The sequence below is a fragment of the Mustelus asterias genome, chromosome 22, assembly GCF_964213995.1.
Source record: "Mustelus asterias chromosome 22, sMusAst1.hap1.1, whole genome shotgun sequence".
In the NCBI taxonomy this organism is placed as follows: domain Eukaryota; kingdom Metazoa; phylum Chordata; class Chondrichthyes; order Carcharhiniformes; family Triakidae; genus Mustelus; species Mustelus asterias.
In genome coordinates this window covers 16,111,114-16,125,992 of record NC_135822.1, presented here as the reverse complement: position 1 = coordinate 16,125,992, position 14,879 = coordinate 16,111,114, and the positions used below count along the sequence as shown (strand labels likewise).

Genomic DNA, 14,879 nt, shown 5'->3' with positions numbered 1-14,879 from the left:
GGATGTATAGTGCCGGCGGATGTATAGTGCAGGAGGATGTATAGTGCAGGAGGATGTATAGTGCAGGCGGATGTATGGTGCAGGCGGATGTATAGTGCAGGAGGATGTATAGTGCCGGCGGATGTATAGTGCAGGAGGATGTATAGTGCCGGCGGATGTATAGTGCAGGAGGATGTATAGTGCAGGCGGATGTATAGTGCAGGAGGATGTATAGTGCCGGCGGATGTATAGTGCAGGCGGATGTATAGTGCCGGCGGATGTATAGTGCCGGCGGATGTATAGTGCCGGCGGATGTATAGTGCAGGAGGATGTATAGTGCAGGAGGATGTATAGTGCAGGCGGATGTATAGTGCAGGAGGATGTATAGTGCAGGCGGATGTATAGTGCAGGAGGATGTATAGTGCAGGCGGATGTATAGTGCCGGCGGATGTATAGTGCAGGAGGATGTATAGTGCAGGCGGATGTATAGTGCAGGAGGATGTATAGTGCCGGCGGATGTATAGTGCCGGCGGATGTATAGTGCAGGAGGATGTATAGTGCAGGAGGATGTATAGTGCAGGAGGATGTATAGTGCAGGAGGATGTATAGTGCCGGCGGATGTATAGTGCAGGAGGATGTATAGTGCAGGAGGATGTATAGTGCAGGCGGATGTATAGTGCAGGAGGATGTATAGTGCAGGCGGATGTATAGTGCAGGAGGATGTATAGTGCAGGAGGATGTATAGTGCAGGCGGATGTATAGTGCCGGAGGATGTATAGTGCAGGAGGATGTATAGTGCCGGCGGATGTATAGTGCAGGAGGATGTATAGTGCAGGCGGATGTATAGTGCAGGAGGATGTATAGTGCAAGCGGATGTATAGTGCCGGCGGATGTATAGTGCAGGAGGATGTATAGTGCAGGCGGATGTATAGTGCAGGAGGATGTATAGTGCCGGCGGATGTATAGTGCAGGAGGATGTATAGTGCCGGCGGATGTATAGTGCCGGCGGATGTATAGTGCAGGAGGATGTATAGTGCCGGCGGATGTATAGTGCCGGCGGATGTATAGTGCAGGCGGATGTATAGTGCCGGCAGATGTATAGTGCAGGAGGATGTATAGTGCAGGCGGATGTATAGTGCAGGAGGATGTATAGTGCCGGCGGATGTATAGTGCCGGCGGATGTATAGTGCAGGCGGATGTATAGTGCAGGCGGATGTATAGTGCAGGCGGATGTATAGTGCAGGAGGATGTATAGTGCAGGAGGATGTATAGTGCAGGAGGATGTATAGTGCAGGAGGATGTATAGTGCAGGAGGATGTATAGTGCAGGAGGATGTATAGTGCAGGCGGATGTATAGTGCAGGAGGATGTATAGTGCAGGCGGATGTATAGTGCAGGAGGATGTATAGTGCAGGAGGATGTATAGTGCAGGAGGATGTATAGTGCAGGAGGATGTATAGTGCAGGAGGATGTATAGTGCAGGAGGATGTATAGTGCAGGCGGATGTATAGTGCAGGCGGATGTATAGTGCAGGAGGATGTATAGTGCAGGAGGATGTATAGTGCAGGAGGATGTATAGTGCAGGAGGATGTATAGTGCAGGAGGATGTATAGTGCAGGAGGATGTATAGTGCCGGCGGATGTATAGTGCAGGCGGATGTATAGTGCAGGAGGATGTATAGTGCAGGAGGATGTATAGTGCAGGAGGATGTATAGTGCAGGAGGATGTATAGTGCAGGAGGATGTATAGTGAAGGAGGATGTATAGTGCAGGCGGATGTATAGTGCAGGCGGATGTATAGTGCAGGAGGATGTATAGTGCAGGAGGATGTATAGTGCAGGAGGATGTATAGTGCAGGAGGATGTATAGTGCAGGAGGATGTATAGTGCAGGAGGATGTATAGTGCAGGCGGATGTATAGTGCAGGCGGATGTATAGTGCAGGCGGATGTATAGTGCAGGAGGATGTATAGTGCAGGAGGATGTATAGTGCAGGAGGATGTATAGTGCAGGAGGATGTATAGTGCCGGCGGATGTATAGTGCAGGCGGATGTATAGTGCAGGCGGATGTATAGTGCAGGAGGATGTATAGTGCAGGAGGATGTATAGTGCAGGAGGATGTATAGTGCAGGAGGATGTATAGTGCAGGAGGATGTATAGTGCAGGCGGATGTATAGTGCAGGAGGATGTATAGTGCAGGAGGATGTATAGTGCCGGCGGATGTATAGTGCAGGCGGATGTATAGTGCAGGCGGATGTATAGTGCAGGAGGATGTATAGTGCAGGCGGATGTATAGTGCAGGAGGATGTATAGTGCAGGAGGATGTATAGTGCAGGAGGATGTATAGTGCCGGCGGATGTATAGTGCAGGCGGATGTATAGTGCAGGCGGATGTATAGTGCAGGAGGATGTATAGTGCAGGAGGATGTATAGTGCAGGAGGATGTATAGTGCAGGCGGATGTATAGTGCAGGAGGATGTATAGTGCCGGCGGATGTATAGTGCAGGCGGATGTATAGTGCAGGCGGATGTATAGTGCAGGAGGATGTATAGTGCAGGCGGATGTATAGTGCAGGAGGATGTATAGTGCAGGAGGATGTATAGTGCCGGCGGATGTATAGTGCAGGCGGATGTATAGTGCAGGCGGATGTATAGTGCAGGAGGATGTATAGTGCAGGAGGATGTATAGTGCAGGAGGATGTATAGTGCAGGCGGATGTATAGTGCAGGCGGATGTATAGTGCAGGAGGATGTATAGTGCAGGAGGATGTATAGTGCAGGAGGATGTATAGTGCAGGAGGATGTATAGTGCAGGAGGATGTATAGTGCAGGAGGATGTATAGTGCAGGAGGATGTATAGTGCAGGCGGATGTATAGTGCAGGCGGATGTATAGTGCAGGAGGATGTATAGTGCAGGAGGATGTATAGTGCAGGAGGATGTATAGTGCAGGCGGATGTATAGTGCAGGAGGATGTATAGTGCAGGCGGATGTATAGTGCAGGAGGATGTATAGTGCAGGAGGATGTATAGTGCAGGAGGATGTATAGTGCCGGCGGATGTATAGTGCAGGAGGATGTATAGTGCAGGAGGATGTATAGTGCAGGCGGATGTATAGTGCAGGAGGATGTATAGTGCCGGCGGATGTATAGTGCAGGCGGATGTATAGTGCCGGCGGATGTATAGTGCAGGAGGATGTATAGTGCAGGAGGATGTATAGTGCAGGAGGATGTATAGTGCAGGAGGATGTATAGTGCAGGAGGATGTATAGTGCAGGAGGATGTATAGTGCAGGAGGATGTATAGTGCAGGAGGATGTATAGTGCCGGCGGATGTATAGTGCCGGCGGATGTATAGTGCAGGCGGATGTATAGTGCAGGCGGATGTATAGTGCAGGCGGATGTATAGTGCAGGCGGATGTATAGTGCAGGAGGATGTATAGTGCAGGAGGATGTATAGTGCAGGCGGATGTATAGTGCAGGAGGATGTATAGTGCAGGCGGATGTATAGTGCAGGAGGATGTATAGTGCAGGAGGATGTATAGTGCAGGCGGATGTATAGTGCAGGAGGATGTATAGTGCAGGCGGATGTATAGTGCAGGAGGATGTATAGTGCAGGCGGATGTATAGTGCAGGAGGATGTATAGTGCAGGCGGATGTATAGTGCAGGCGGATGTATAGTGCAGGAGGATGTATAGTGCAGGCGGATGTATAGTGCAGGCGGATGTATAGTGCAGGCGGATGTATAGTGCAGGCGGATGTATAGTGCAGGAGGATGTATAGTGCCGGCGGATGTATAGTGCAGGAGGATGTATAGTGCAGGCGGATGTATAGTGCAGGCGGATGTATAGTGCAGGAGGATGTATAGTGCAGGCGGATGTATAGTGCAGGCGGATGTATAGTGCAGGCGGATGTATAGTGCAGGAGGATGTATAGTGCAGGCGGATGTATAGTGCAGGAGGATGTATAGTGCAGGAGGATGTATAGTGCAGGAGGATGTATAGTGCAGGAGGATGTATAGTGCAGGCGGATGTATAGTGCAGGCGGATGTATAGTGCAGGAGGATGTATAGTGCAGGAGGATGTATAGTGCAGGCGGATGTATAGTGCAGGCGGATGTATAGTGCAGGCGGATGTATAGTGCAGGCGGATGTATAGTGCAGGCGGATGTATAGTGCAGGCGGATGTATAGTGCAGGAGGATGTATAGTGCAGGCGGATGTATAGTGCAGGAGGATGTATAGTGCAGGAGGATGTATAGTGCAGGCGGATGTATAGTGCAGGCGGATGTATAGTGCAGGCGGATGTATAGTGCCGGCGGATGTATAGTGCCGGCGGATGTATAGTGCAGGAGGATGTATAGTGCAGGCGGATGTATAGTGCAGGAGGATGTATAGTGCCGGAGGATGTATAGTGCCGGCGGATGTATAGTGCAGCGCGCCGTTTTCTGTGTGAACGCCTTGATCACATGCTCTTGCAAAAGACCAGTTGCTAATGACGTACGGAGCAGGGGTTGACTGTGTGTCCATCTTATGGGGGAAGCTGCTTATAATTGTGAGCAATAATTGTTTCTGCTCTGTTTCATATACTCCTGCTGCCAAGTCTTTAAAAGCATGTTGTGCGTATGTGAATGGATCCTTTCCCCCTCTAGTGTCTTGTGTACGTGCAGCCCCTTTCCATGTTGACCTGTGAGTGAACAGATTCCTCATGGCTAGTGACCGAGCAGTCCCCTTCCAAATTGTTCTGTGCACGAACAGATGTATCTTGGAGTATAACACCCATAAACCAACTCTATCCCAAGATGCATAGGTTTGGGGGAATTAGAGGGGTAAATATGTGGGGTTACTGGGATAGGGCCTCAGTAAGATGCTCTGTCGGACCCGATGGGCTGAATGGCCTCCTGCGCTGTAGAGATTCTATGAACTGCATTGTACATGTGCTTAAACTTTATAATATGTACTGAGAGCTGTTGCCCTTGGCACACAACAACTGCCATGTAACATGGCCTTAATCTTCCATAAGGTTGCAAAGCTTTTGAAGCATCAAATGGGTTTCTAACTTGGATGCACCAGTCTGTTATACACTAAATGTCACAGTTTGTTACAGATTTAAAAAGAAGTAATTGACCTGAAACTTAATTTCTCAGGTAAATTAAATGTTAACAAGCAGGTGCATTTACAACAGGGCACACTTGAGAACAGTGGTCCTAAATAGCTGGATAAGACTGAGAATTCAATTTTACAACCATTCTGTAGATTCCAGATTAATTGAACAACTCCACAAGAGATTCCTCTATATGTTAAACAATTGTGAGCTATCTAATATCACAAACCCTAACACAGATTGTGTCCGGCTGTGTGCTTGTCTACCCCCGTGTGATGTTGTTTGTTGACTCAGAGGATGCACTGCTCAGTTATTGGTTTATCAACAGTGTGACAGAAAAATGTTACAGGAAGTAAGTGTGACACTTGCAGGAATTCTATGCTGCAATCAAGGCTATCAATATGAATGCACACATATCTACAGAATAAATACCATTTAAAATTCTCTGGCTGTGTTATCTCCAGTTTAAATTTAACCTGGTCCATAAATGTCATTGTCATATGGTGTATAGCAGACCTTCATCTTGCTCTGTGCCAGCTATAATGGAAATGCAACCTTCTGGAGGGAGTGAATCACTTCCAGAATGCATTTACTTTTGTGATATATTGACTATCTTCTGAGCTGGTGGTGCCTGTGCCAAGGCTGATCGTACTAAGGCTGACCATGCTTGCGAGCAGTTGTGCTAAACTACTTTATCGTGACCATGTCACCTTCCTGTTGTCTGATTACCTCCTGTTGTGTTTAACCTCCTCTGGGGGTTTCTCTTTCACCCTCCCCTCAAATGCACCATAAAAGGGAAATTGCTATTCAATGGCATTATACTTTGCTGCCCCATCACCACTATAAATAGTTTGATGTGATGAAGGAAGTTCCCGAGTCGTGCTTTGCTTATTTGGCTTTTACTAAACATGTCTAAACAGTACTTCAGTGGATCTGTTTGCGGTTTTATATCATTAAGCTTGCCTGACATGACTGTCTTCCAACACAGGTCATTTTAGCCAGTAACTCAGGACCAGCATTAAATGATGTTACCTGCAGCGAGTTGGCAATTGTTACAGAGAGGATTGCAGCAATGGATTCAATCATCAGGTAAGCAACTTGAAAGAGTTCATAGAATCATAGAATCCCGACAGTGCAGAAGGAGGCCATTTGACCCATCGAGTCTGCACCGACCACAATCCCAGCCCCTACCCCCGTAACTCCACGGGATTTACTCTGCTAGTCCCCCTGACACTAAGTGGCAATTCAACATGGCCAATCAACCTAACCCGCACATCTTTGGACTATGGGAGGAAACCGGAGCACCCGGAGGAAACCCATGCAGACACGGGGAGAATATGCAACCTCCACACAGATAGTGACCTAAGCCGGGAATCGAACCTGGATCCTTGCCGCTGTGAGGGAGCAGTGCAAATCACTGTGCCACCATGCCACCCATTAGTTGCATCAACTACTGCTGCCTTTGGTTTAGTAAGAAGTCTCACAACACCAGACTTCAAAAAAAAAGATGCAAGAGAACGCAAAAAACAATAGTCCCCTCTCTACCCTCCCAGCAATTATTGGCAGAATTGACAGCAATTTACTTGGCCCGTGTGAGCAACAGAATAGCAGAATGTTTTAAAAAGGGTAACAACTCCCCAATGGTTCAATTGCTACAGGCAACTTAGCCGCACAGACCAGAACGTTCCTGAATTCTTGCCAGACAGCTGACCTCAACTAGGGCTGCAGCTTCGATCCTACAATTGGGAAGGCAGTCCCGGATTATTAGGAAGGAAAAATAAGAAAGCCAGTGTTCAGTTTGTAATTAGGCATTTAACCTGCATGTATGAGACACAAAATATGGAGAGAGACAGAGAAGAAGGAGGGAATGAGCGCTGCTCCGAAAGCTCGTGATTCCAAATAAACCTGTTGGACTTTAACCTGGTGTTGTGAGACTTCTTATTGTGCCCATCCCAGTCCAACACCGGCATCTCCACATCATGCCTTTGGTTTAGGTAGAAGACTGACTTGTGGCCGAAGGAGTGTTGATAAAATGAGCACTTTGCCTTTCAGTTTACTTTGTAGCATTTGGGTGAATTTGCAGTGCTATTAAGAAAGAGTGGGACTAATTTGGATAACTCTTTCAAAGGGCTGGTGGGCCAAGTGGCCTCTTCCTGTGTTACATGATTCTGTACATCCTGAAATGGAGAGCAGCTGTTAAGCACCATCTGTTAGTTGCAGGGTCTAAAGTGCAGTCAGTCCAGTAACTTGGTTGTTGGACCCTAGGCTGAAAAGTGAGGCCAAGACCAGCTGCAAGTATGGCACCCTCCACTGTTGAGTTGCCTCCTGTTGCACACTTTGTCTGGGCTCACGCCCGAAGAAGGCCAGCTCCTTCTGGAATTGTGCTCCAGCGTGAGTACGCTTTTAGTGGAGGAAGGGGAGCAGAACTGAATGAAAGATTTACTGTCCTGTCATAGTGCTGAGATTTAAACTCTAGGGCTGCAATACCTGCCACGTTTCACCAGCATGAGATTGGCAGAAACCCCAGAGCAATAGCTAAATTGTCCCCTTACACTGTTGAGCTTTTTGCTGAAGTTAAGCCAAGAGGTTCATGTGGAAATTCAAAGCCTGTGCCTTTAGAATCTATTTTTGTTGCTGTTGGACCATCCTTGGCCCTTTTGCAGTTTGCTGTTGTAACTGTTTGAGCTGGTAACAGTGTTTAACTCTGCCCCCATTCCTCCTTGCAGGACAGCATTACAAGAAGATAAATTATTATTGGTCCAGAGTGGCTCCAGTTCACCTTGTCTGGATCTGAGGTAAGATTTATTGATTTATTTTTGTCCATCTTTTTAAAATAACCCCTATTTAATTAATGTTATTCTTGAGCCCTTTAAACCTACTCCCTCGCCATGATTTTAGTCACTCCTTCACTTTCTGCCACTGCTGTTCAGTGCCTGGTTATTTTTGTCTCTAAACTGCTTTGTGAACATTTTTATTTTAATGGTGCTATGAAAGAACAAACTGATGGACCTTGTTCCATTTGACTCTCGCTCCAATGCACCGTTCTTTGGTGCCATCTGCTCTCATTACTTGCCATTGTGAGCCTCTCTTTTTCCCTCACTAACCTTGAAACTTCTTTCTTCCTTTTCTTCCCACTCCCCCTTCTCACTCGCTCATTCCCTCCTTCTTCTCTGTCTCTCTCCATATTTTGTGTCTCATACACGCAGGTTAAATGCCTAATTACAAACTGAACACTGGCTTTCTTATTTTTCCTTCCTAATAATCCGGGACTGCCTTCCCAATTGTAGGATCGAAGCTGCAGCCCTAGTTGAGGTCAGCTGCCTGGCAAGAATTCAGGAACGTTCTGGTCTGTGCGGCTATGTTGCCTGTAGCAACTGAACCATTGGGGAGTTGTTACCCTTTTTAAAACATTCTGCTATTCTGTTGCTCACACGGGCTAAGTAAATTGCTGTCAATTCTGCCAATAATTGCTGGGAGGGGAGAGAGGGGACGATTGTTTTTTGCGTTCTCTTGCATCTTTTTTTTGGAAGTCTTTTCCCAAGGGAAAGAAAATCTTGCACACACTCAGCTGCTCTCTATATCAGCATGAGGGAGCCTGGAGCTGCCCGTACATTTGGTTGTGAATGTGTACCCATTCCTGACCACTTCATCATCTATGATTTAAAAGAACTATAAAAATATTATTACCAAAACAGTTAGCTTGCATTTGTCATCTTCATTGTTGAACCGAAAAAAAAACTGAATTGCAAGATTTTTCATTTTGCTTTGGACTTTGATTAAACGACTTAGCGTTGAGTAGAATGCTAGAGGGCGCCAGTCTGTCTCCGGTGTTAATCATGTAGGTAATCGGACCAAAATTCATTGCTTTGAAATGCAATTTCATTCTACACCATTGTTCTACAAGCTGAGAATGGTAAGATTTGTATCCCAGACATTAGAGTGCCCAGAGATGATTCTAAGGGCTTACAATAAGCAAGCACTTACATTTATCACCTTAACATTGTTCAGATGTTGTACAGTGCTTCACTTGTTATCGCAAGGTGTCGTTTCGTCACTGCCATTTTCTGATTACCCCTGCAATTTGTCAAATTATGCACAGCAAAGTCTGTCAATCAGAAGATGAGACCAATGACTAATTAGCCCGTTTTTGGTGATGGTGGGGACAGGGTGAAGAATGTTGGTCTTGGCACAGAGAGAACTCCCGGCCCATTTTCAAATCCTGAAACAGGGATTTTTTTTAAATGTCGGGCTAAACTGACAAGGTCTTGGTTTAACTCCCCATCTGAAAGACAGCAGCTGTCAGCACTCCAACTCTGACAAAGGGTCATCCAGACTGGAAACTTTGGCTCTATTCTCTCTCCACAGATGCTGTCAGACCTGCTGAGTTTTTCCAGCATTTTCTGTTTGTGCTCTCAGTATTTCACTGATGTGTTCAAGTCCAGGAGTGGGACTTGAACCCACAACCTTCTTAGTCAGCTAACAGTGTTACCAACTGAGCCAATGTGACAGCAAACAGCTGACACATTTGTGCCACATTGTGTTCAAGTCCAGTTGACGCAACACACACAAATGTGGAGAAGAGGCAGATGAAGGCAACAAGACCCCCCCCCCCCCCTACCCCAGTGTAAAGGGGAACAGGGTTGTGATAGATTAGAGAGTCTTAAGCTCTCTGTTTTAGAAAGGGATTGGTTTAGTGGGGACACCTGACTGAAGTAATTGAGAGTCATAGTACCAGAGGATGCAGATTTTAATTGGTGAAAAACTACCGCTTAAAGATAAATCCAGAAGAACTTAATTTTCTCAATAGGTTGGAATAATATGTGAGATGGGGTGATGGAAGGAATTCAGAATGTAGCTGATGCTGTGGTGGGTGTAGGCAGTACTGTCAGTGGAGGACGCTGGAGTGTGAAGTCACCTTGTTTAATGGATGAGTCTGGTAGCGATTCCCTCCAGTTCTGTTGCAAGTTGATAAGGGAATGTCTGGGTAATGGAGGATCAACTTTCGTCAGGCTCGACAGCCCCTTGTTCAGTCCATGACTCTTCTGCAGCCGATAGCAATAGGCTAAACCGAACGATAGCCCTGAACTCTCCCACTCCCGACAACCATCCCCTCCCAAACAAAGGGTCAGCCTTGGAGTAAAGGCAAGTGACCATCTTTAATGTCTCTTTCTCTCTCAGTCGGCTGGACAAAGGACTGGCGACGGTAGTGTGGGAGAGGAAGACTGACCTGGTGATCATCGAAGGCATGGGTCGAGCCATTCACACAAACTATTACGCTGCATTACGTTGCGAAAGCCTCAAGCTTGCAGTCATCAAGAATGCCTGGTTGGCAGAGCGACTTGGTGGAAGAATCTTCAGCGTGGTTTTTAAATACGAGATGCCGCCAAAGTGAAAGTGAAGACTGCCCGACTGAGGAAGGACTTGGCATTGCACTGGCACTAAGATGTCCCCTGTGGAATGTAATTGTATTTTTTTTTCTGTGACTATATAATTGCAGTTTGAAAAAAAAAACGTCAATATGGATCAGTAAAGCTTTTGTGTCAGAAGCAATAATATATATTATATATGTACAGCAACCATATCCTTGTTTTAAACAAATGTTTATTGTATAGACACAGTATTTGTGGAAACGAACATTGTTTTGCTTTTGGTCACTCGACAATCAGGTGAAATATTATCCCTTTCACAAGCTGTTCCCTTGAAGAAATCCAGTTTAAAGGATAATGTGGTCTGCAGATGGCAGTGTTGCCATTAGGGTACCAATAAAGTGTAATGATGCATGGGGGATATTTTCACACTGTACCCACTTGGAACTTCGAATAACAGTCAGCAGCATGATCACCAAATTGCTTCAAACCCTGAATCATGTTTGGAAAGAACAATTGAAGCTATAGTAACAGTGGGTACCAAGCTACTGGGTAAAGATTTGCCCCAATATAGCAGTAGGGGTATAGTACTGGTGGGTATTGTTCTGTTACTGTAGCACTTTGGGTGCATTATTGGTGGGGACAGGTCTGTCGTTATATAACATTACAACCAGTACTGTTGAAGTGTAGTCACTGTTTCTAATGTAGGAAAATACATCAGCCAATTTGCACGCAGTAAACCTCCACAAACAGCAATGAGATAATGAGTTTGTTTTAATGCTGTTGAGGGTTTAATATTAATCATGATACTGAGGAAAGCTCCCTTGTGCTTTTCGGAAGTAGCACGTGAGAGAAGAACGGGGCTTGGGTCTGATGTCTCTCTCTCACCTGAAAGGCAGCACCTCTCATGGTGCAGAACTTCCTCAGTGCTAGATTTTGTCAGTGTCAGTCTGGATTTTGTGCTCAACTCTTTGGGGTTGGACTTGAACCCGGAACCAACCCACTGAACTATGCTGACACTGGTACTAGAAATGTACCCTCAGCGCAGCCGGTAAAGTCTATTTATGATCTGAAACTGCTGACTTAAATCTGTAAGCACGGATTCAAAAGTTTTCAAAACCAAAACCTGTTTTGAACTGCGGTGTGTGTGAGCTGAAACCGACACCTTTTTGCAGGATTGATCATCTACTTGGCGATTTCAGTGTTGCATGTGTTTCTCTTGCTTTAGGGCGTAAGCAAATTGTGAGTCTAAAAGGCTGGTCAGGTTACAAGTATTACATTTATTTGCTATCTCTTCTCTTGCTTTGGGGTGTGAGCAATGTGTGCGAGTCTAAAAGACTGGTTAAGTTACAAGTATTACTTTTATTTGCTATCCCCCCTCATGCTTTGGGGTGTAAGCAATGTGCTAGTCTAAAAGGCTGGTCAGGTTACAAGTATTACATTTATTTGCTGCCCCTTCTTGTGTTTCAATGTAAGCACTACTGAGTACATGAATATGCAGTTTTAGGTACCTCATTATATCAGGAATATAAAATCAATGGGAAAAGATGCAGTGTAAATTCAGTAGAGTGTTCCCAGGACTGGGGTTTACAAGTGTAAAATTACTTGAGATAGTTTGTGGGTGGGTGAGACCCACAGAAACTCAGTGTGGAGGGACCAAGAGCTCGGGGAAAGGGGGACAGGAGTTGTGAAGGTTCAAAGGAGTCCTGGTTGAGACTATGATGATGAAGATTATGGTCCGGTAGATATGCATAATTTATTTTAATTGGTAGATGATGCAATGCATGGAGGTCAAATTTAAAATAATCTCAAAAGTGCCCACCAGTGTTTACTGTCTAGGCTTGCATACAAACTGTGGCCATATCGGACCAACTCCTGGAGGATGGGTTAGTCCCTGTTTATCTGTACGCTTGTGTGGTCAGGAAAGATGGGGAGCTTTAAAAAAATGTTAAAGGGTGCAACATGCTAGTTTTCTGAACTGCCATGACCAAACTTTTCCAGTTTTCCCTTTACCAACACCCTGTTGAAGACTTGAGATCCCGGAGTACTGATTGTCAGCTGATAATGTTAGTAATCACAACTGACTTGAGAGGAACTATTTAAAGATCTTGATTTGCACTGTAATCCTAATTTGGTGTATCTGTTTCTGAGGGATGCTCAACCTGCTTTACTCTTGCCTCTGTAACCTGGAAGTAGACATTCTGTGTAGTATTTCTCCCCCAAGCTCACTGTAACTGATATTGTTCATGGCTAGTCATTACTTGTCTCACCCTGGCAGAATGTTTCTATCTTTGTGACTGGAGTGTCATGGAATCACCCAAGGCAACTCTTTGAAAGATCGATCCAATTAGTCCCATTCCCCTGCATTTTTCCTGTAGCCCAGCAGTCATTTCAAGTGTTTGCCCAATTCCCCTTGAAAATTACTAATCAATCTGCTTCCATCACGCACAAGCAATGCCAGCGAGAGTGGACTTCAGGAGGAGGGGCTGAAAGGAAGTGAAACTGGTGATTTTAACTCTACTGCAAATGTGGGATCTTCTGCAGAGTGTTAGTAATCATGCAGGCTTGCAACTACATCCTGACAGTATTGCTTAAATGGTCAGAGGAGTGATGGAGGTTTTCAGCATTGATTCTCATGCTGTTGCTATTATTAAAATCTTTCCCAGAAAGTTCACTCTTGCTGCCTTTACAGTGCCACATGCACCAGCAGCACTTCAACAGGTGACCATTCCACATACATGTGCCTAGACAAAGTTTCTCACCACATTGACCATACCATAGACGAGCTTGGTCTTCTTCTTGCCCAACATTTGTGCATTCGGGCACTTGTCAGGCAGCAACCATGAGCTGGTTTTCCCACTCGTAGTTCTGGGGGGAGCTTTGACCAGTTGTTCAGCTTGTACTATCCCTCTGGCTGAAATCAGCTCAGTCAACATCAGTCAAACCTGAGCTCTTCCTGATCTCTGTGGCAATGTGTTGCAACTGACCCAATCAAACCACGAAATGGGTCTTCTTTTAAGTTAAGTGGGAAAACTATTTTAATCGTGCCTTTTTCATTTAGAACCAGCACTAAGATAGTTGCATGATATTCTTATTGGCTGAATATAGTGAAGCTTTGGCCAGAAAGGAGATGTTATTGTATTTTCCCTGTCAGTCAGACCTGGAGGCCACACTGCTGTTAAGTAATTGGAATTGATTTTACGCACACCATTTGTTTTGTAATTATTCTCCACTTAACTGCGGCAAGATTGTTTCCCCAGCTTCCATCATGGGTTTGGAGACTCTGTGAATTTGAACCACAAGTTCTGACCCGCACCAACTTGCTGGTTGACACAATGGTGCCAATATTCACTCTGTTTCTTTCTTTAAGCCCCAACTAACGATCCCTGTAAATGTTCTTCATTGTGCGTGATTCGTTTATTTCAGTGTGTGGAACATTTAAATGTTTTTTGCGTGGCCACTGTTGTGCACGTGGGGTGCCTTAAAGGGGAACAACTTGTGAACTACAGCCTATGTGTTACTTTCATGATTACTGCGCACACCCACAGTTTAGAGAGGACATTGACCCCAATTAATTATTGCTTTGGTCTCTTCCTTGTTGAGCCAGGTAGCTGTCTTCGGGAAGTGGTCTGACTTCCTCAGAGTGGTTTGCGAAATAGTAAATGCTACATCGGCAGCAGCCCTTCAAATTGAACCGTGACTGTAGGACAGGTTGAAGCTGACTAAAGGTAACAGAATGAAGATCAAGAAGTTCTTCACACTATAAAAATGGCTAGCAGGTAGGGGTAACGGGGGCACTAATCATTTCAGAAGCTGTCGGGTGCTGTGAGTTGGGGGCGAAGGTATTAACTATTATTAATTATGAATTAAGATGGGTCGAAAGATCCTTCTCATTGTATTGGAGCCCTAAATAGAGGAATCCTTCTTTGTCTTTAGAATCCTTCTTTTGTCTTCAACTAAATTTATGCAAGGACACGCCAAAGTGCTTTAAAAGAAATGTACCAAACAGCTGCCAATTTTCGCAGTGCGGTCCCACAGACAACCGCTGAATGACTGGCTGGTGCTGTTTGAGGAAGGAATGTTGAGTAGGACACCAGGAGAATTCCCTTCTCTTAGAATATGTACTTGAGCAGGAAGTCATGGCCTTGGTTTAATGCCCTGTGCTGAAAGACTGAATCTCCAGCAATGCAGCAGTCCCACAACATTTTACTGTCCAGGTCAAAGTGGGGATTTGAACCCACGACCATCTGAATTTCAGATGAGTGCTACCCACTGAATAAAGTGGGCATTTGTAATGAATGGCTGAAATGCTCCATTAAATAACTTGATTGTGACCAGCCATGAATTTAATTTATAATAGATTAGTTAGTTAAAAATCCCAGCCTGGCCATATGGATGTAATATAATTTTCACTTTCTGGCTGAGAGATATAGATCTATTATACA

The 14,879-nt window shown here is 45.4% G+C and overlaps 1 protein-coding gene across 4 annotated transcripts in view; it reads left to right on the top strand.

Annotated features, from left to right (window-relative positions):
* pank4 (pantothenate kinase 4 (inactive)) overlaps positions 1-10,911 on the top strand; it is a 67,415-nt gene extending 56,504 nt beyond the window's left edge. For 2 of the 4 annotated variants that reach the window (XM_078238790.1, XM_078238791.1), the window contains 3 exons: positions 6,057-6,157; positions 7,795-7,863; positions 10,247-10,695. In XM_078238790.1, coding sequence (XP_078094916.1) covers positions 6,057-6,157; positions 7,795-7,863; positions 10,247-10,460 — 384 coding nt within the window. In that variant the 3' untranslated portion in view covers positions 10,461-10,695. Of the gene's footprint in view, positions 1-6,056; positions 6,158-7,794; positions 7,864-10,246 lie in introns of all 4 variants that reach the window. The other 2 variants (XR_013500533.1, XM_078238792.1) reach the window with 2 other exon arrangements.
* Positions 10,912-14,879: the final 3,968 nt, after the last annotated feature.